This window comes from Dendropsophus ebraccatus, chromosome 8 (assembly GCF_027789765.1).
Source record: "Dendropsophus ebraccatus isolate aDenEbr1 chromosome 8, aDenEbr1.pat, whole genome shotgun sequence".
Taxonomy (NCBI): Eukaryota; Metazoa; Chordata; class Amphibia; order Anura; family Hylidae; genus Dendropsophus; species Dendropsophus ebraccatus.
This window is the reverse complement of record NC_091461.1, coordinates 12,715,120-12,737,060: the sequence shown is the minus strand read 5'-3', so window position 1 is coordinate 12,737,060 and position 21,941 is coordinate 12,715,120. Positions and strand designations below refer to the sequence as shown.

General features: G+C 41.6%; 1 protein-coding gene across 2 annotated transcripts in view; it reads left to right on the top strand.

Moving 5' to 3' along the window:
- Window positions 1-21,941, top strand: part of SORCS3 (sortilin related VPS10 domain containing receptor 3) — a 420,882-nt gene that overhangs the window by 296,212 nt on the left and 102,729 nt on the right. For both annotated transcript variants that reach the window (XM_069979813.1, XM_069979814.1), the window contains exon 7: window positions 14,620-14,738. In XM_069979813.1, the coding sequence (XP_069835914.1) occupies window positions 14,620-14,738 (119 nt within the window). The remainder of the gene's footprint in view (window positions 1-14,619; window positions 14,739-21,941) is intronic.

Here is a 21,941-nt window from a genome sequence, read left to right as displayed (position 1 = left end):
TCATGAGCAGACTTGAGAAAACTGTCTAGGTTCTGCAACTTCTCTGAACCTAAACTCTCGCTGTTTAATTCACAGCATCTGAAGAAGTTGAATGCCAGCCAAGGGTGGCCATAGGCTGTATTCATGTTTCTGGGACTCCCTAGGGTGGCAGCCAAATTCTCTAGATGCCCAGAATCAAATGCTGAGAGGTCTGGTTCTGAGAATTTACCAAAAAAAGACAGTTTCCACTCAAGTCCACTCAACACTACTGCTGACGTTACCTGGTTATGGGTTCAGTATTGTGAACTTGACTCATCTTTGGATTGTCTCAATTCCTCTGCTTTACCCCTTGCGTGTGTGACTTCTGGTTCAAATGGATTGGACCCTTTGACTCCTGGATTTCCGCAACACCCCCTTCCTTGATACTGTCACTGTCCTCATGATCTTCATTATTCTCTGTGGTTAAAGGGGTTGTCAATGATAAAATTGATGATTGCAGATTCTGCCGGAGCTGCGGGTAACATGTCAGTAATCTATACTTACCCATCTCGCTCCCCCGCAGCTGGCGGATCTTAGGCCACCCGTTCTCGGCTTGTATCAGTGCTTTGTAAACATCTGTTGACGTGCCACTCCCTCCTAAAATCTCCGGTCAGCATAGATCCTGTTGAGCCAATAAGTCTAAGGGTGTTATTACACGGGCAGATGGGGGCCCGATGATAACTTTAAACGAGCGCCGATCTGCTATATTGGCGCTCATTTACTGGGCCTATTATATAGCCCGATAATCGTTTATAAGGGCTGCATACATTACCTATCCAGGGTCCAGGGCTCCTCCTGCGCTCCGCTTCTCCCCGGGTCTCATGCGCTGCAGCTTCAGAGCGGCCTGTCTTAGCTGACAGGCCGCTCAGCCAATTACTGGCCGTGTCGTTCCCGGCCACTGATTGGCTGAGCGGCCTGTCAGCTAAGTCGGTACCCGACAATGATAGGTCCAAACCTATATCAACAATCAGCCGATGACAACGATCATTGGCTGATCGTTGTGTTTATTACACGGAACGATAATCGTCCGGATAGGGCCGATTCGGCCGATTATCGTTAAGTGTAATAGTCTATTATGTCTTAGACGACTTAATGTTGCCACCTACCTTGTCCTAACAAATAGAAGGTTTAGATACAATAGCTACAGTATAATGCATAGTAGGCTTAGATACATAGCGCGACAGACAGTATAATGTATAGTGGGCTTAGATATTAGGCTCAACTGACAATATGATGTATGGTAGGCTTAGATGCATGGCTGAGTGTACAGTGTCACACAAAATAAGCTTAGATACATGGGCTCAGCAGACATCATTACAAATAACAGATTTATCATACATGATAGGCTTAGATACACTAGTTCCGTAACACACTGCCTCTACAGATTTTTTGATAATAAAATTCAGAAATGTTTTTGATAGAGGATTCAGCTCTGGTTCTCCGAGACAGTATCACACAATAGGCTTAGATACATTCTGTCTGCAGCAGTTTCTTTGTAATAATATCTGACACCATCTAAAGTCCGCACTAATGGAACAACAATGAGACTCTTAAAGGGATGTAACTTTAGATGAGATAGCCGAGGGGGGAGTCGGCCCCAGCTATATCAGGGATAATACGGGAACAAAGGCTTTGCAGGTGCCCCCTCCACGTTCTGCCCATTATATCTCCGATATAACAAGCTCCTTGGCGCTCAGGGCTCGCACATCTAGCAGAATTGACTGGTAACATCAGGTACATCTGCCGGGCTTTACCATCTATTATTTATGGCGCTCATTGATCATGATTCTTTTTGTTTCGTGTTTTCTTTGATGTTTATTTTACAATATCTCGTCTTTGACTTTCATCAAGGTCTTTCCTTTATGAATATGAGATGTGACTAGAGAGACAGGTCTCCCGGCGATGCTATTAGAGCAGGCCTTCCAGAATAAAGCCCAGTTCAGTCATTGGATTTAGGGAGAACAATGGACTTCAGGGGAAGGGATCACTTACCATTTATGTTTATTTCACGCTGATGTAAGACAAGGTGGAGCTGGATCTGGACAGTGGGGAAGCAGCGGAATTAAAGACCTAGGGCCCACCAGTGGTAACCATCTGACCGAGGTTCATTGGGCTGAGGACGATGTGTGGTCCACCATATCTATACAGGAGATGTGCTTATTCACTGTTAGATACCTGTCCAATTCGGCAGGGTTAACCAGCAATGTGCATGGTGGCCTGATAACTCTGCCCAAAGATCGATGTCAGGAGAGGGAAGGATTGAGCTTGGTGAATGTTGTCCTTCAAGGGCTAACCTACCAATAATAGTGGGACCTGCCAACCGTCTAATAGGCATAGTGCCAGATGTCAGGGAGTGAAGGATCCGATAGTTGGATTTCATAATTCCTGATACTTTTGTTCTTAAGCCACCTGTGTTTTTTTTTTTTTTTTATTCTTTGTCTATTTAGATTACTGTAAATGCATTAAAGTGGTAGTCCAGCAAAAAAAAAAAAAAAATCTTTCAAATCAACTGATGCCAGAAAGTGCCCGAGATTTGCAATTTACTTCTTTTAAAAAAGTTCAAGTCTTCCAGTGTTTATTAGCTGCTGTATGTCCTGCAGGAAGTGATGTATTCTTTCCAGTCTGACACAGTGCTCTCTGCTGCCACCTCTGTCCATGTCAGGAACTGTCCAGAGCAGGAGAGGTTTTCTAGTCTGGACAGTTCCTGACATGGACAGAGGTGGCAGCAGAGAGCGCTGTGTACAACTGGAAAGAATACACCACTTCCTGCAGGACAGACAGCAGCTGATAAGTACTGGAAGACTAGAGATTTTTTCTTTAAATAGAAGTAAATTACAAATCTCTGGCACTTTCTGGCACTGGTTGAATTGAAAGGTAAAATAAAATGTTGAACTACCCCTTTAAAGAAGATCCCTGCTTGTTGTAAGGCTGGGTTCACACTACGTTTTTAGCATACGTTTAACGGATCCGTTTTTTTTAAAGGACAAAAAAATAGTGTCAGCACCGTTTTTGTCCGTCAAAAAAAACGGATCCGTTTTGATCCGTTTTTTTTTTTATAATGGAAGTCAATGGAAAAACGGATCAAAACGGATGCACGCAAATGCATCCGTTTTTGCAATCAGTTTTTCATCCGTTTTTTTTTTTTTTTTTTAAATGGATGAAAAAAAAAACGGATTGCAAAAACGCAGTGTGAACCCAGCCTAAGAGTTTATACTTAGCAAAATTGAAGTTTGCACTTGGCCTTAAAGAGAATGAATGAAGCAGAGATTGAGTTTTCCTGCTCCCACTCTATATTCTAAATAGGGCAGTTGTCCTCCTTTCTCCGGAATGGTAGGGGTCTCAGCCATTGGACGCACACTGATCAGCTGCTTATCCTCTAACCAGCGTCTGGTCCTATAAATTGTATCTACATCTGATAAACCTATAGTCCTGTTTGTATTGCACTTTAATCTTCAGCTCGCCCACCAATGTAAAGGGTTACGTGATTTAAGAGGTTGCTCATTTATTCCATTTTCTTTTATAAAACTTGCTGACCTGTCGCCCGGGACGCGCCATCCAGGCTACTTATCAGCAGTTAAAGGGAAGAAATTGCTTCCCATTAACATCTTAACTCACGGGCTCAATTTAAAGGCTAATTGGGTTTGGCTGATTGCTCGGAGCTCAGACGCGCACCTGACATTTCAACATAATCGGATAAAACACCGTTCTACCATATTGCATCTGAAAACAACAGGACGACTCTGGAGATCTCTGCGTGTCGGGGATATGTATCACTATGTCACATGACCTAGGTTATAGGTCTGTCCTCGAAAGCCGGGAGGATCCAATATGAAGTTCGAAACCAACCGCAGCGCTCAATAAACCATGGAAACGGCAATGGTTCTTCTTCTCTCAAGCTTCCAATATGGCCACTCCAACCAGTTTACCCTAACAACCGAAGAAAACAATGTTACCAAAATGTGATACATTGTAAGCCCCACCCCCTTGTCATATGAGGTCTGATCATGGTTGCTCAGGGGTGTATGCTCAAAAGGGAAGAGTTCTACAGGCAGGAGAATACAGTCCGGCCTCTCTCCCTAAAAATATCCATATTTTACAGAATTCTGATGACATAAAGCCTCATTGAGGAATAGACAAGATCTTATGATCCCCACATGACATGTACAGAGGTGGCATCAGAGAGCACTGTGTCAGACTGAAAAGAATAAACCCCTTCCTGTATGGCATACAGCAGCTGATAAGTACTGGAAGACTTGACATTTTTAAACAGAAATAAATTTCAAATCTATGTAAGTTTCTGACACCAGTTGATTTGAAAGAAAAATATTTTTTCTGGAATACCGCTTTAAGGGGATGCGTTGTTGCATTCGCTATAGTACTACCCTTCCTATGTCCCTCTGGGGAGGGGTGCATGTTTATAATATCTATATAAAAAGGCAGTTAGAAGGTTTCTATGAGGTGGTGTCTCCTTCTGGCCTCCCACCAGTGTTCGATAATAGTAATTTAGTGCCGACTGCATTGCACTCGTGTAGATGATAAATGTGCACAAACTTCTGTTTAGCGCAGAGTAGCTGGCACCGGGCTTTGGATTTGCTATTTGGACATCTTAAACTTTCCTCTTTCAGCAACAATTGGAAACTATCCGCTCATCTCTCTGAAAAGATCAGATGAAATGTCATGAAATTCATTACAATCTGGCAGAGCTTGCTCGCCGTTCCTCCACTGCTTGCTGCAGCCTCACACCTGTCAGCACTTCCCCAAACCCTGATCAATCAATTGGAACATGTTCTGTGAGTACAAAGTTTTCATCCAAACCAGGAGTCCTTCAAACTTCTATCTCTGCGGGCAGCGAGGAATGGCAGGGGCAGGGAGGAGGGCTGCGGCGTGTGCTAATCTATTTCCTAATCATCGCATTTACATACTGGGAGCAAAATGCCTTTCATCATAAGGGGAAAAAAAATAAAAAATAAAAAGTTTGCTTGGATCAATGTCAAACAATGTCCTGTATATTCCACCTGTGGCAATAAAATAAAAATTATTTTGTCATCTCAGGCACCTGTCCTTTTGTATACTGCAGACTTCAGGATCAGTCCATGAGTAGTGTTGAGTGGAAAGACCAAACTGTTTGCGTTCGGCAACATTCTCCTAACCCGAGCCTTTGGCGTTTGACTCCAAAAAGTTGGATACCGTCCTAGGGTGTCTTAGAAAACATGGATACAGCTATAGGCCATGGGCTGTAACCATGTTTTCCTGGACTCCCTAGGCCTGCTGCCCACATTTGGAGACCAGTTTGGCCAACATGACCAGATTGGCCTTTCCACTCAACACTATCCATGAATTCACCCGACCGTTTTTTTTTACAAAAGTATAGAGCAGCCCAAAAAGTTATTAGCTTGGCTTTATGACATCTAATAACTTGTAAATACATATATCAGCCTTTAATACTGGCGGCCATCATCCTCAAATCTTCTGAAGCATTACGAGAAAGTTATTCACGTCCCAATTGTCGGTCTTCAGTGGTGGAAACTCTCATGAGGTTTGATTTAAGAGTTTTCTTTTTTTATTTTTTATTTTAAACAATGGATTTAAAAGTATCGAAAAGGCAAACATGCGCAGTGAGATATTATTAACCCAGAAAAGAAAAAAAAGTTCCTTTCCATGTGAGGCCATAACAATAGAAACAATGGCATCCACTCAGCTACTCTCTACAATAGTAGGGAGTAAAGTGTGGAGAGTTGGTGGTGGGAAATCCTAAAGCAGTGGCTATGGCTATACAATGGTTCATAGTCAGTGATAGCAACAACTTTTGAGATCGTTGATATTGGTTTGGACCTATTTTCGTCAGGCGCCGACCGCGCACCGCTACGTGTAATAGCGGTGCGCGGCCGGCGACTGACGATATACATTACCTATCTACATTCCAGGGCTGCTGCTGCGGTCTTCTTCTCCCCGGGTCCTGCGGGCTCTAGCTTCAGAGTGGCCTGTCAGCTGACAGTCCACCTTGAGAGCACGCGGGACCCGTGGAGAAGAAGACCGCAGCAGGAGCCCTGGAACGTGGATAGGTATTGTATATAGTTAAGCAAGGGCTGCAAGGATAGTTAAGCAAAGGGCTGCTAACGATGTCCCTGCAGCCCTTGTTTAACGATTATCTGGCCATGTAATAGGTCCAGTAAACGAGTGACGATCTAGCAGATCGCTGCTCGTTTACAGGTATTATCGGGCCATGCGGAAATCATTCTCAGCAAATCCGACCCTCGTGGACTTACCCTAAGGCTGCTGTGACACACGGACAGGAGACAAGGTTAATCGGGACTTGGGTTGGGTAAAGTATAGTAGAACTCAAGTGTCGTTATTTCTTGTGACGTGCAGAATCTTGTGTTTGATTTTTCATCGATTGCTGTGACCTTTTGGAATCTATTGCAATCCAAAAAGTTTTCATTGGCAGGACCAAAAAAATATAGAATAGCCAAATTATGCAACAAGTATTGGGGTTAGGACAGTGGTATAAGATATGTGCCAGGGCCTCAATGGTATTAGGGAAAAGTTCCATGAAGTTTGATCCCTCTCAGTCTGTATCATGACATATTATATATTGTATACCTGGTTTTGTTTGGTGCTTTTCTTTCTTTTTTTTTTGTTGTCCTTACAGTTGTTAAAGCTTAAGTTGCTTTTCTGTATGTGGCCAGTATGACCTCACAAAATGAATTTTAGGGAGCACCTAAAGATGACCCATGTCCATTTTGTACCTCTAGGATAGAGTGCCTATAGAGTTCATCACTTCTCGTTCTTTTTTAAGACAAACAGGACCTCATGGGTCTCCTAGGAAGACTAGTCTAAATGCAGTTCTTGGAAGCATCCTGCGTGGGTTGTAATTAGAGATGAATAAAGCAGCGGGAAATTCGTTTCGCAAGCTTCACAAATGTTCGGTCAAACTCTTTATGATTCGCCAATCAAATCTAAACGAATTTCATTAAAACAGCCAAAACTATAGTAGCTATAATACTGGGACAATTAAAGAAGGGCAAATTTGTTAACGCATGTTGTTGTAAAAGTGTAAAAAATCGGAAAATCACAATAAAAAAAAAAAAAAAAGTAAATCAGCCTGTCACTCATCCAATTTCTGCCATTCCTCTCCTCTCTGTCCCTGTATTACTCTGTTAGTCTCTCCCTGCTCTGCTGTAACTCCCTGCTGCCATCCTGCTCTCTTCTCCACACACAGCCGACTGGCCGCCTCCGTTACCAAACCGCCTTATATAAAGAGGGAGGAGCTGACATCACAGAGGGGCCTGCAGCTGATTGGACGGGAGCTAGGGATTATGGTTAATGCCTTTCTCCCACCCAGTGATGCTCCACCATTTTTTAAATAATTTCCTAAACAAATTGGTGGGAATTTGCTTTGCAGAATGAAGCAAATTGACAGTGCGATTCGCAGCAAATCTTGATTTGCTTTGCTCATCTCTAGTTGTGATCATGAACACATTGATGGTAAGAGGTAGTACGATAATAAACCCCTACTACCCAGTCCCCAATACTATGATTCCTTTTGTCTTATCCTCTGTCCACCCATTAGGAGGCTTTAGCGGTCAGAGATGCTTAGGTGACTGTATATCTGAAGTATAGGTATTCCCCTTCATATGTGATGTGACCTAATGAGTGATGAGCTGTATTGGAGCCAGTCACAACCAATGAAGGCCATGTACACGAGACATATTGCAATACCGCTCTTTATCAATAATCCTAGGACCGGAGAGGCATGTTACTGGTGGCGGTGGGGGCTGATAGGAGGCTGGACGGAATTTGATGGGCGCACATCTGCAGTGCAGTATGTTAGTTTAACAAGCTGCAATTTCCCATCTCCATAAACTCAAACCTTCCTCTTTATGATACTCAAGACATCGGAAGCTTTCACATCCGCTATTGCTTTTAGCGCCATAGTTATGTGAGCTTCACGGGTTTTAGAAGAATCCGCACAGTTATTCTAGATGAGACCCTGGTTTGTAATTAAACAGCGCTTATAAAGATGGCGAAGGCTGACTCCATGCCGAACCTATGTGATATAGGACTCATTACTATGGATCTGTGTCACTGGGGTTACGATGAGTGCGTCATGGTGCGCTATACAATAAAATAGAAAAACAGGAATTAATGCCACTGCAGTGAACGTCATCCTTGTAGTGCAAATAAATATAATCCTTGTGGTTGTTAATAAGAATTATCCTTAGAGTTGTACAGATGTAGCAGAACTGTGCGGCCACTCTATGGTATATTTCTCATATATGCCATAACATGTAAAATTGTTTGGGAATCAACTTCCGGGATGCCAACGCATCCTGAGAATGATATGAAGGTGGCTTTTGTTACAGGTTATGCTGGGTGGCTGGGAACACCTTCTTCCGCAGAATATGCATGGTTTCCAGTATTTGTATTTTAGTGATACGCAGAGGCCAATATGGTCTATGGTAAGAGAAGCCTCTGCAAACAGACAGCAACAGAGAGAACATTGCAAAAACTAAAATCAGGACATCTAGGCCCTGTCCCCAAGGCCAGGGAAATGCCTCTAAAATGCCCACTTGTGGGTGGGGTTTACATAAACCTTGCCCTTGTTGTGGGTCAGTTAGAGGGATTGTCCAGGCACATTTGTTATTATTTAACCCTTAGGGGACACAGCCAGTTTTCATTTTTGCGTTTTCGTTTTTCCTCCCTCGTGTATATAAGGCCATAGCGCCTGCATTTTTCCACCTAGAGACCCAAATGAGCCCTTATTTTTTGCGCAGCTAATTGTACTTTGCTATGGCAGATGTAATTTTTGCCTAAAATGTGCCGGGAAACCAGAAAAAAATTATATGTGTGGTGAAATTGAAAAAAAAAAATGTTTTTTTTTATTTGGGGGGGGGGGGTTGTTTTTACTATGTTCGCCCTGGGGTAAAACTGACTTGTTATATATGTTCCTTAAGTTGTTACGATTACAACGATATGTAACATGTATAACTTTTATTGTATCTGATGGCTTGTAAAAAATTAAAACCTTTTAAAGAAAATATATGTTCCTTAAAATCGCTCCATTCCCAGGCTTATAGCGCTTTTATCCTTTGGTCTATGGGTCTGTGTGAGGTGTCATTTTTTGCGCCATGATGTGATCTTTCTATCGGTACCTTGATTGCGCATATATGACTTTTTGATCGCTTTTTATTACAATTATTCTGGATTTGATGCGACCAAAAATGCGCAATTTTGCACTTTGGGATTTTTTTGTGCTGACGCCGTTTACCGTGTGAGATCAGGAATGTGATTAATTAATAGTTCGGGCGATTACGCACGCGGCGATAGCAAACATGTTTGCTTATTAATTTATTAATTTATTTTTATTTATAAAATGGGGAAAGGGGGGTGTTTCAGACTTTTATTAGGGGAGGGGGCTTTGTGTTATTAAAAATACTTTTTTCTTTTACTTTACACATATACTAGAAGCCCCCTGGGGGACTTCTAGTATATGCACTCTGATCTCTCATAGAGATCTCTGCAGCATAGATATACTGCATGAATCCATGAGATCGGTGTTCTATTACTTTTGGTTGCTGCAGCCAAAAGCAATAGAATGCCGAGCCGGGATCAGCGCCATTACGGAGCAGACCCCGGCCCGGGATGGATGCGGGGATCGCCCCCCGCAATCGCGCCGCAGGGGGGCGATCCCCCCACTAGACCACCAGGTATGAATAAAAGCAAGTATTTAGAAGCAGCTGTCAACTTTGACAGCTGCTTCTAAGTACTTAATTAGCGGGCACGGCGATCGGACCGTGCCCGCTAATAGCCGCGATCCCGGGCTACATGCGGCACTTCAGAGGGGGGTCGCCGCGCGACCCCCCTCTGAACTCCCATAGCGGCACGAGGACGTTCAATAACGTCCTGGTGCAGCTATGGGTTAAGCATCTTTTTTTATATCTGTACATAGTTTTTCTAATTATCATTTAGTATCCAGAATCTACTTCTGAGAATTACTGTAATTAATACTCTAGAGCTGCAATTATAATACTTCTGCCACTTCAAATGCACCAACAAAACTTAGTTAAGATTGTATAATGTCTTTTCATGTGACCCTGTGACCAGTGTGTGACTGCTTCCTCCCTATCCAATGTGCTCTGTGCTACACCGCTTAGTAGTGTATCTTCAGAGTTTAGCAATGGAATCCAGGAGTCAAGCTATTAATAATCTGTTTAAAGAACAACTCCGGTGATCCCCCCCCCCCCCCGAGTAGTTAAAACACATTACAAAGTTTTGCTGCCCTTCCCTATGTCCCCCGACCCATCCCCCCTCCCAGAAGGAATAAAACACATACATACCCGATCACTGTCGACCTTGTCCAGCGCCATCTCGTGTCACTGACGTCTTCACATCGGGCCAGCCTCACTGTGAGACATAAGCAGATGAATGTAGCTTTCTGAGCTCTGATTTACACTGCTGGTCATCTCATGCTGATGGCCAAAGAAGAGGGAAGTGACGGGAAGAGGATGTCTTGGACGGGCGCTCCGGGGACCCAAGATCGTCGGAAAATACGAACAGTCCTATTTATCCATATAAATCTACATTACAAAATATAATATACACACCAGACAGGCCACTGCTGTTTGAGCAGAGTGGTGGTCGGCAACCTAGACAATAAGTGGAGGGATAGAGCAGCGTATCAGGAGGAGGAGACAAGTTGCTGAATGCATGTATTTGCAAGAATATTTAGCTTAATGAGCCCAACAAGATTAACTGCTCGTGGAGATGGGAATACCCCTTTAACAAACCTCACTAGGGTAGAGCTTAAAAGAAAGGAAAATTTAAGAATTTCCAAATTATTTGTTAACTTCTTTACCAAACCTTGAGTCTCCTTGAAGGAGCCCATGTGGTATTGCTGACGCACCTCTGTAGCTTTGGCTCCATTCTCTATAAGACTCTGCACTTTTCTACTTCTCTGTAATAAAAAAAAAGCCAAATGGTTGTATTTCCGGCTGCGTCTCTTTATGGAGATGGTCATATGAGGGCCATTAATTCTCTCGTAGCCGCTGGTGACTTATTAGAATCTTTAATGCAGCCAGAAGTTTTGCAGTTATTAACACAAAGTGATGACTTTACTGTTCTGCTGCGTCAAGTTGTGGGAGACCAGACGGAGAAAGAGATCAAGAATCTGGAGGGATGAGGAGCTAAATGAGGAATAGAGAAACCACCTCTCCATTTTGTCACATGACGCTGCTCAGTATATCTGTAAACCAATTCTGCATTCCCCTCCCCCCAATTGATTTTATATAGCAAATAGAAATATAAAGGACGGCCATGTTCCCCTCTTTCCAGAATATTAGTGAGATGGCAGGTGAGACAAGTACCTGGCACATGACGTTATGCGTAGAGATGAGCGAACCTGGAGCATGCTGGAGTCCATCCGAACCCGAACTTTCGCCATGTGATTAGCGGTGGCTGCTGAAGTTGGATAAAGCCCTAAGGCTATGTGGAAAACATGGATATAGTCATTGGCTGTATCCATGTTTTCCACACAACCTTAGAGCTTTATCCAAGTTCAGCAGCCCCCGCTAATCAAATGCCGATCGTTCGGGTTCGGATGGACTCGACCCCGAACCCGGTTCGTTCATCTCTCGTTATGCGTCTACAGCTCCTATCTAGAGCTATGTGTCTCCATGGCTACAGGCTACAAGCAAACCTTATGTAGTCTGATCTTGCAGGCACTCTATTTTTTTGTAATTCTTTTAACCTATCAAAAGTAGTAAGTGAGAACAAGGGCAAGGGTGGAATGGAGAAAGAATGTGAGCTCAGACTACACGTGATTTCTTTGTAGTCTGTAACCATGGAGACAAACGTGTCTACATCGGGGCTGTTCTCCAATTTGTTTAAAAACAGATGTGTGCATAGTGGCAAAATAAAATAATGAGTGTTATGGTACTTCTCTTGCCTCCATCATTGCTGGAGCTCTGATCTGTCCTAGTGCCTGTGTCTTCTTACCCCGGTAATGCACAGTCCTCACTGTCCTAACTCTGATAATGATGTTCCAAACACACTGCAGATCGAGGCTGCACATGGCCGATAGCTGAGATTCAAAGGAGTTGCTTGACTCTTTAAAAAGAAAAAGAACAAAACAAAAAACAAAAACAACATGCTTTAAAACAGGGATGTTAAGCTCAGGCCCTCCAGCTGTTCCACAATTACAATTCCCATCACGTCTGGATATCCAAAGCTTTAGCTTATTCCCGTGAAAACAAAGGGGTCAGGCCTTGAAAGCCCATCACAACCTATCTCTATCTCCACAGACATCATCTGTCATTGGAGAGTTGGAATGGGGACCATATACCGCTAGCTGATGTCTGAACCTGCTGATGGTGGTAGGTTCAACCAACTTTGGTATAAAGTGTATGGAGGACTTTAAGAGGTTAATTGAAATTGTTCTAAACATTTTCTAAATTGATATTCCTCTACTTTTTTTTCTCTATGGAACTCACCCATACGCAACCAAATAAGCATGCCGGGGAATGGAGATGTGCAGCGCGCTCGGGTTTGCCAGTAATCGCGGATGGGATTTTGAAAATCCTATCTACATGTATTATACTGTAAATTGCTGTGGAGTTGAGGTGCAGCAAATCCTCGGCAGATCCCATAGGAGAGTCTGGGCAAACAAATTTATGACAGTCTCTGACACACTTAACACAAGACTAAATTTGTCGTAAGGATTTATGTCATGTTACAAGTTCTAAAGGAATCTGCTCCCGAGATACAGGGGGCATCAGCTCTCCGAACCAACATAAAACTTTCACACTGCTTATCTGTGAATTAAAGATTTACTCTCCGAGCTCATTGTGTTGTTCTGTTGTTTTTTTAATGTCCATTTATCACAGTTCTTCTCTTCTTCTCTGCTGCATACACAGTGTACAGAATGTCCATGTGAACCCCTTCTAGTAGGGTGTTGGACCTACAATAATTTACTGTTGCCTAAATACAGTTGCCCGATATGCTCTGAATAACCCGTTCCATACCGTCCCAGAAATGTCAATAGGGTCAGGGTATTGGAGGAGCCAAGGTGTGCCAACATTCCTCCCACCATCGCACCTACTCTTCCAGCCTCAAGGCCTCATTGATTCATGCTGCTTGTGCCATTCATGCTACTGTCCTCCATCAGCATGGTGCACAGAGACTTGGATCCATTTGACCAGGCATGTTTCTCTGTTGCTCATTAGTAAAGTTTTTGCTCTTGAATCTGTAATCTGTACAAAGTTTTGTCTAATAAAGGACACTTTAATTTGGAAATTAACCAGCAACAATTTGTAGTATCCTAGGGTCTACAGATGTTATGCGCAGCTTGGATGTTGTAGTACCTTGGTGAGCTTGCTGGACTTGAGAGACGACTTTAAGAATGACCCCCACAGCTACTAGTAGATAGTAGCTGGGTGAAAGTAACCCTTCAACTTATAGTAAAGAGGTTCAGCGAACTGCAGCAGGGCACATCAGCGAGAAGCACTTCTCAGACCACTGTCTTGACTTAAGATACAACTTTTAGAATAGCCCCCTCAGCATGGACAGGCCTTGTTCCTTGGTCAGCAGTAATCACACCACAGGCTTTTCTTTAACTGGCCATAGCTGGACAGGCAGGAACTTTGGAAACTAAAATCAGCATAGAGGGCACAGCAGCTCAGGATCGCTTGGTGGAGGAGATTTAAGGGTACCCTGACGTCAGGGGCATAGCTAGTATTCATGGGGCCCCATAGCAAACAATGTAAAAATTGTATGGGGCCCGATGCATCCTGTATGGTTGCTCGCCTGGGCCAAACCCCAACACCCCCTTTCCCTTCCCTTGGATGCTGGTGACCCAGTGGGAATGAACGCTGGGCAACAAGCTTATGGGGGTGAACATGTAAGCTGGTCCAGAAAGGGAGGGGGGGCGTAGCAGCTGCATGGTCTACCTTCATGTCAGCTACTGTACACAAGTGCCTGCATAGGGTTGGATGGGACAGATATGGGGACAGTCTAGTCTAGTCTCTGAAAAGCTAGGCCAACTATAAAAGAACTGTAGTATACAACCTTTACAGGGATTGGTTGACATGAGGATGACAGACCACATCTCAAGCAGGTGTTAGACAGAAAAAACATGTGCAATAAGTCACATACACACTTAACCCTTAACACACTTCAGCTTGCACTATAATAAAAGAATAACATACAGTGACATCTACTGAACAAATGTAGTATAACACCCTTCATCCTCAGATTACCCTTTTAACCTGTAATAAAGACTTAGGAATTGCTGCCCAACATATATATACACGTTCAGCAGCAGTGGAAAGTGGGGGGACACTTCAATTTGGCCACAAAACCTGTAACACTTCCCCACTACCATGTGCCATATGTTACAGAGAGTCCTGGAAGTGTCCTTAGGTACCAGATCCCGGACGCAGCTGCTAGTTTCTCCCTTTATGGCTACATCCTTGCTACTGCGCCAGTTTGAATTATCTGAAGCTCCAATTAAGTTATGTTGTTGTATAAGAGTATATGGTATACAGTACAATATGGTACAGTCTGCTGACCACTAATGGGGTGTTTTTTTTTTCCTCCTTTCGATAGACGCCCATTATATAACCTGCAGAATCCAAGAGTGTGCGGAGACGACCAGAAGCGGCCCTTTCTCCCGTTTTATCGATACTAATTCCTTGGTGGTACAAGATGAATACGTCTTCATTCAGGTAAGAGCAGAACACTGAAGTGTCATTAAATAACCCATTATAGAGTGAATTCTCCGAGCCCAAAGCCTTCCCGTCTTCCTGCTAGACATCTGTATTCACCAGAGTAGAACATTTTGTGAGTATTAATGTTTCTTCTGCCTCGTGAATACAGCTGTGGGAGGAGACGCGGCGGAGAAGTAAGATGTGGGGTAGTGGGAGAACAAAAACACTCGATTTAGCTTCTCTGGATGAGATCGCTGCCTTCCTTCGGTAAATCTTACCTCCAGCCGAGACAGGTCTCTTCTGCAGCCCCCACTATTTACAGACTGCCAGATTCTGCAGCTTTATATATATATATATATATATATATATATATATATATATATATATATATATATTTTTTTTTTTTGTATATATAAATGCTGATATCTAGATACAAATATTCTACTGGGAATTACAGCCAGGAACGTGCAATAAATGCCAACGTGTTTCTATCGTTCTATAGTTTTCAATACGGTAAATTTGCCCCCTTTTCTTGTCGATGTTTTTAGCAGTTGTAATTGTTACATTAGTTTCTGATATTTCTGAACATTTGATAATAGATAAAGATTTGTAGGCAATACAGACATTACATTTTTCAAGGACACAATGGATATATGGCGACGAGACCTGAAACGCGGAGCTACTGCATGAAAACTTCCAATTGGGTCGCAACTAAAGAAATTCTGGGCTTAGACTCTTATAGATTTATATTGGGTGTTGAAACGATTACCGCTATTGGTGGAGCATCTGGTTGTAAAATTTAAAGGGGCAATAAATTTAGGCTTTTGGTGGTGGATATCAAACTGGGACATGGGTATTGGATAAGGGTTTCAAGTATTTATTTTGGATTTAAGCTTTGGAGACATACATTATAGACATACTTTATGTGTTGGATATGGGTGATGGTTTTGGGTCTGCTGACTGGTGGGTTTGTGCTGAATTTGGGTGTGGGTTGTTAGTACTTAGGTTAGTACTTAGGTTTAGGCTATTAGTGTTGGATATGAGTGTTTGTTTGATATTGGTGTTGGATAGGAGAAAGTGTTTTAATTGAATGGGTGACAGATAGGGTATAGGATATCTGTTTATATTATTATTTAGGCGTAGGACATGAGCATTTTAGAGTCTGATCGTTCGCCATTGGACCACCTGTGGCTGAAGAAGTTGAATGCAGCCTAAGGGAGTCCAGAAGAACATAGCCTTGGGCTGTATCCATGCTCTTCAGGACTCTTTAGGGCTCCATCCAACAAATACTGCCTAGTGAGTTCGGGAAAACATTGATACAGCCACAGGCCACAGGCTGTATTCATGTTTTTCAGGACTTCTTATGGCTGCATCCTACTTCTTCAGGCATTGGTATTTAAATGCCGAATGATTGGAGTTGCGCTTATCTGTAATAGACACACTATGGTTATGTGCCATATCCAAGTTTCTCTCATCACTATAGCTATACTGGGCTCTAACTGAAAAGCCATCATCATGCCATCATCCCATCCATAGCACTTTCTGATCGGGTAGACTCCATCCTCTAATATCCCCACTAATATTAAGAATAAGGAGGATGCCGTCTTGGTGTAGTGAAAAGGACCCTGTGCTACACTAATGCTGTGTCCCCTTCTTAGAGGTTGGGATCCCCGCTGATATCCTAGCAATATCCCATCACTTTATAAGAGTGTGCTATCCCTTTAACTATAGCCATTGTCCTCTTATTACTTTTTTTTAAAACAATTTTCTGTTTACTTCTGTTACTTTACTAACATTGCATGATTGATTGTGGTGGGCCTAAGTCGACCTACCGTAAGGTGGTCTGCATCCCCATCATGAGATCTGTTGCACAAATAGAGTGAAGATAAAAATACCAAATTAATAATAGAATAAGATAATCTTAACTATAAAAACAATGACTTTTTTGTAATATAGAATTAATTTCGGATTTATAAAATAATATTTTTTCCATCATTCCATATTCCTGTGTTGTGGAATATATATATTTTCAAAGCATCTATGTTTGTCGTGGTAGACACTGTGATCAAAGTGCAAAACCAGTAGATGAAACATGACGTGACCTTCTATTCCCCACAGTTTACACCATGGTACATGTTCACTTTCATCCTGACTTCTCTGCAGTCAGAAGTAATTGCCACCGTTACGTTCCCAGGGAATTGCTGCAGAGACGCCCAAAGACTTATGGAAACGTTTGACAGGGGAAGTGAATAGATTCCAAGGATAGTTTTTTTTTGTTTATTAAGCTGGACCTAAACAGGAGGCGATTATTGCTAAGCCCAAACTCTAAGACAGGTCATATTCAGTGTCTACACCATAATAAATAGGTAATGCCTAGAAAACCTTTGTTATATTTTATTCTATAACATCATCATTGTGGAGAGAATGAGACTTTTTATGCCGATCATAAAGAAAAGACTCAAATTGAAAGATGATTTACACTCCTTACAATCGGTGAAACAAGAATGTTTCCACATCCTAGTAGATCGTACAGGGCGACTTTGTTAGCACTTACAGCCTTGGACCTGTGTGGATAGATCTTCACTATTAGTGATGAGCGAATACTGTTCGATTGAATAGATATTTGATCGAATAGTAAGGTATTCGATCTATCGAATATTATTGAATAGTTCCCCGAATATTCGATAAATATTCGATAAGCGTTCAAATCCCCCAGCTTCCGTTTTTTTTCCTCCAAGTGGTCGAGTAGATGTCTTTCAATAATCGAATACTTGTTCCCATAGACTTTAATGGGATTGAATATGCGATCGAATAGTCGAATATCCGTATGATTTTTGTACGAATATCGAATATTCGAATATTTCACTATTCGCTCATCACTATTCACTATGTATTTTGTACAAGTCAAATTGTGATGTCTAGATGGCTAGGTCAGAGCATCTCCAGAATAACAGGTCTTGTGGGATGTTCCTAGTATAGTACTGACCAAACGCTGTGGAAGGAAGTCATCTGGTGGAGAAAGGGTCATTGAAGAACAAGGCTCAATGATATGTGTGGACTGATCCTGCACAAAAGCTATCATATGGACATCAGGTCTGGTGCATGGAGCAATGTAACAATGTGTCTGGTCTGAAGGGTCGCGTTCTCCATCATATTGACGGCCAGGTGCGTGTACGTTACTTACCTCCTTACCTTATGCACTATGGGAAGAAGACAAGATGGCGGAGGCAGTGTGATGGGCAATGTCCTGCTTGAAACCTTGTGCCCTGGCATCATGTGGCTGTTTCTGTGACATGTACCACCTACTGTACGTAACCATTGTACACACCAAGTCGCCCCTTTATGGCAGCGGGACCCCCTAATGGCAGTGGATAACACCCCAACCAAATTGGTGACTCGGTCTCCAAATTCACCAAATCTCAATCCCATTGATGATTTGTGGGATGTTCTAGAGAAACAAGTCTCATCCATGGAGGCCTCTAATCTTCTGCTGCTGATACCACAGGGGACATCACTCTTATAGAGTCCAAGTCTTGAATGTTCAGCAAAAGAGGGTTGACACAATATTAGGTATTGTCCAGTTCCAGATAACTTCTCAACATGCAAGTATTCCTCTCACCATGCACACATCTACTTACATATACATGCAGAGAAACATTCCAACAAGTATATATGTATTATCTACTGAAAGACAGATATAATGAGGCACCAGCAGACACTTCTACGTTACTTCCAGATCGGAGCAGCAATGTGCTTACAGATCCTTTGATTGACTGAATAATTAGAACGTCTCTCCAGACAGTATTTGTTATTTTCGTGACAAATCATTACTGTTTGGTAGGTGACAACAGCAAAACATCCCTGTTTGGTTTTGTCTTGTGGAGGTGTCATACATAGTGATAATTGGTTTTCCGGGCTTGTATTGTTCATTTTGCCTCTTAATATTCATCTCATTCTAAACTAAGAGGAAAATCAAATCCGGCTCCGCTGTGTGTATTTTTGTTTGGCACCAGAAGGCAATTGCCATTTGATTTATTCTCACACTTCTAGGAAGTTTTCAACAAAAGAAGTGATAGACTGTCAAATAATTTACAAAAATGTAGTAAAAAAAAAGTAAAACAGTTTATTTAAGTGATAAGTTTCTTTATAAAATAAAAAAGTGGAACTAAGGTCATGAAGCCCACCGGACAAGCAGAGGATCCCCCGCTTGGCCCTAACCCTGATGCTTACAATGAGCTTCAAAGGTCAAAATGTAGACAATCCCATATGGAGTTGATGTTGGAGATAGAGGTGATTGAACTTTAAGGTTAAGTCCACGTTCAGCAACTTCTCCAATCCCCAAACACTGGCATTAAATTTACTGCGTCTGGAGAAGTTGGTTGCCATCTTAGGGCTGCCTATGGCTATATGCATGTTTACCAGGACTCCTGAGGGCAACAACCAAGTTTTCCAGATGCAGGGCATTAAATGGCGAGTGTTCAGTTCGCGAAAGTTGCTGAACGTGAAAAATTCGCTCATCTCTAGTTGGGAACAATCTCAATTGCTACTAGGAACTATTCCTTATAGGAGGATTTACAAATAACTAGAGATGAGGGAACGCCAGCACTTTTGTATATAAAAGAAGTCTCAGCCCAGGACACCGGTTTCCTGCTATCGACCCAATCGCTAAACAATGCAAATAGAAATTGTCCTGGAGCTCCGTTCTTTGTAATTAGATAAACTACCATAAACCTCTACCTGGCTGAACGGGGAGCTAGAAGCTTCTCTTACTTTCTCTTGTTACACAGAATGAAGCTTTAGGACAATTCTATTCTTTTTTTTTTTTTTTTTTTAAGACAATTCCTTTTTTTTTTTTTAACTGAAAGTTATAAAACGTTTCTATACACTTTATGTATCCGCTATTTCTTACAGCTTTAAAGATCTGAGCTTATAGCCCTATTTTAGGTGCCTGAGGCGGCATTATTGGGGCGGAGGCATTATATGTCAGTTTTTATAAAAAAAAAAAAAAAAATTCCTGCTAACGTCACCACTGACAAAATAAAGGAGAAAAAGTTGTAAGCAGTCTCCCGTGTGTATTGCTTTTTGCCAAAGCATCAGGTCAAATTTTCCAGTAATTATCATCTGTTGTATGTCCTGCAGGAAGTGGTGTATTCTTTCCAGACACAGTGCTCTCTGCTGCCACCTGTGTCCATGTCAGGAACTGTCCAGAGCAGCAGCAAATCCCTATATAAATCTCTCTACTGCTCTCCTTACGGGAAAGAATACACCACTTCCTGCAGGACATACAGCAGCTGATAAGTACTGAAAAAATTGTGATCTTAATAGAAGTAAATTACAAGTCTCTGGAATTTTCTGGCACCAGTTGATTTAAAATATTTTTTTTTTGTGAACTACCCCTTTAAGAATAAAAAGCAATCTAATGTATTAGATTATGTCCACCAGCAGCAATCCTGCTGCTGCTTTTTTTTTTTTTTTTTTTAATCAGATTTCATTGGCCAAAATCTTTTCAACAAATTTCTAAGGCTGGGTTCACACTACATTTTTGCAATACATTTTTTTTTCATCATGAAAAACAGATGTAAAAAATGGATGCATGTGTGTGCATCCGTTTTGCTCAGTTTTTCAATTGAATTCCATTATATAAAAAAGGATCAAAATGGATCCGTTTTTTTTTTTTATTATTATTATTATTATACACAAAAATGTAGTCGACCTCATTTTTGTGTCCGTTAAAAAAAACGGATACTTTTTTTATTATGAAATTCAGTGGAAAAATGGATCAAAATGAATGCACACACATGCATCCGTTTTTTTGTTGGTTTTTTTTGCAAAAAAACGGATGAAAAAAAAAACTATTGCAAAAACGTAGTGTGAACCCAGCCTAAGGTTGAACATACTGAACATTTTTCATTGTAATTTACATTTTAAAAATATTAAGAAATGTAAACCATTAAATAAATCTTACTCTCTCTCCGTCTCTTCCCGCTAATCTTCGTATATTTTGTATGACATCTCCTTCTCGAGGTAGTGCTGTTTCTTTCTCCCGCTCTCCATTTTTACGGTGAATCTAAGAAACCCAACATACAGTAACAATTTTTGCACTAACAATACACCGGCACATTTTACGTCTCCTGCCTGTTTTTTTTTTTTTCCTTTTTAATTCTGAGAAGCCGAGGTCCTTAGGAGAAATCAATCCACACAATTTATTTTTAACTTCTAACTTCTTAGCTTCCATTGATTTTATCTCGGCAATCAATGGCTGAAAGAACAACTCATCACAGCAAACGTTGGGCTGATCCAAAGACTCTATTGAGCCAAACATTAAAAGCTTATTATACAGCGAATAGTATGAAGATGTTTAATGATGAGCCTGATCAAATTGGTTATACAAGGTGAATAATATCCCTCTAAGCATCTCAGACCCTGTGTGCCGGGATATGTTCATTGCGGAGCCTCGGAGAGTCCTGATGGAAGGATTATACCATAGACGCTACTACCGAACCTTCTCTGGGAAATCTTCCAGTTGTTAGTAAAATATGAGAGCAGAAAATCAGTCCGGTTCCTATTCTCAGGGAGAACTTGTCTGCGTCAGGGAAAATTATTCACTTTACCGCTTCATTTGTCTGTCGAGATGACATTTCTTTAGCTTGGCATCTGTATTTTCATGCCAGTTCATTGTGAGCGAGGACACTTTTCTTTGTCCTTACACGGGTCAAACCTTCACCAGCTTTCTTACAACTTTATCCCCTCACTTACTAAAATATTTTTGATAGCCAACCTTTCTGTAATGTATTGAGCTTAAAGAGACACTGTCACAATTATATTTTTTTGTTTTAGAAATTTGCAATACCCTCTTTATTATTTTTGTCTTATTTTATACTGTATGTTTAAAACACAATACTTCATATAGAAACCAGTACCGGCACTACCTCTTAGGCACGGCCTTCGCCAAAGTGCAAGATAAGGTTACATATAAAAGTCGCTATACGGGGTGCTTCTCATGAAACCTAAGTAATTTGTGAATAAATTACCATATAGGAGAAAAAAAACTGGACGGCACTCAACATTTATATGTGCAGACTTTATTCTTTATGAAAACTTAGAATTCTGACGAAATGCGCATGTGCGCGAAACTGCTGTAATAGCTTGTGCTATTTTGGTATTTTGCATCCTAGCCCGTTACCTATGAACCTGCTGAAATTTTAAGCTTTCATAAAGAAT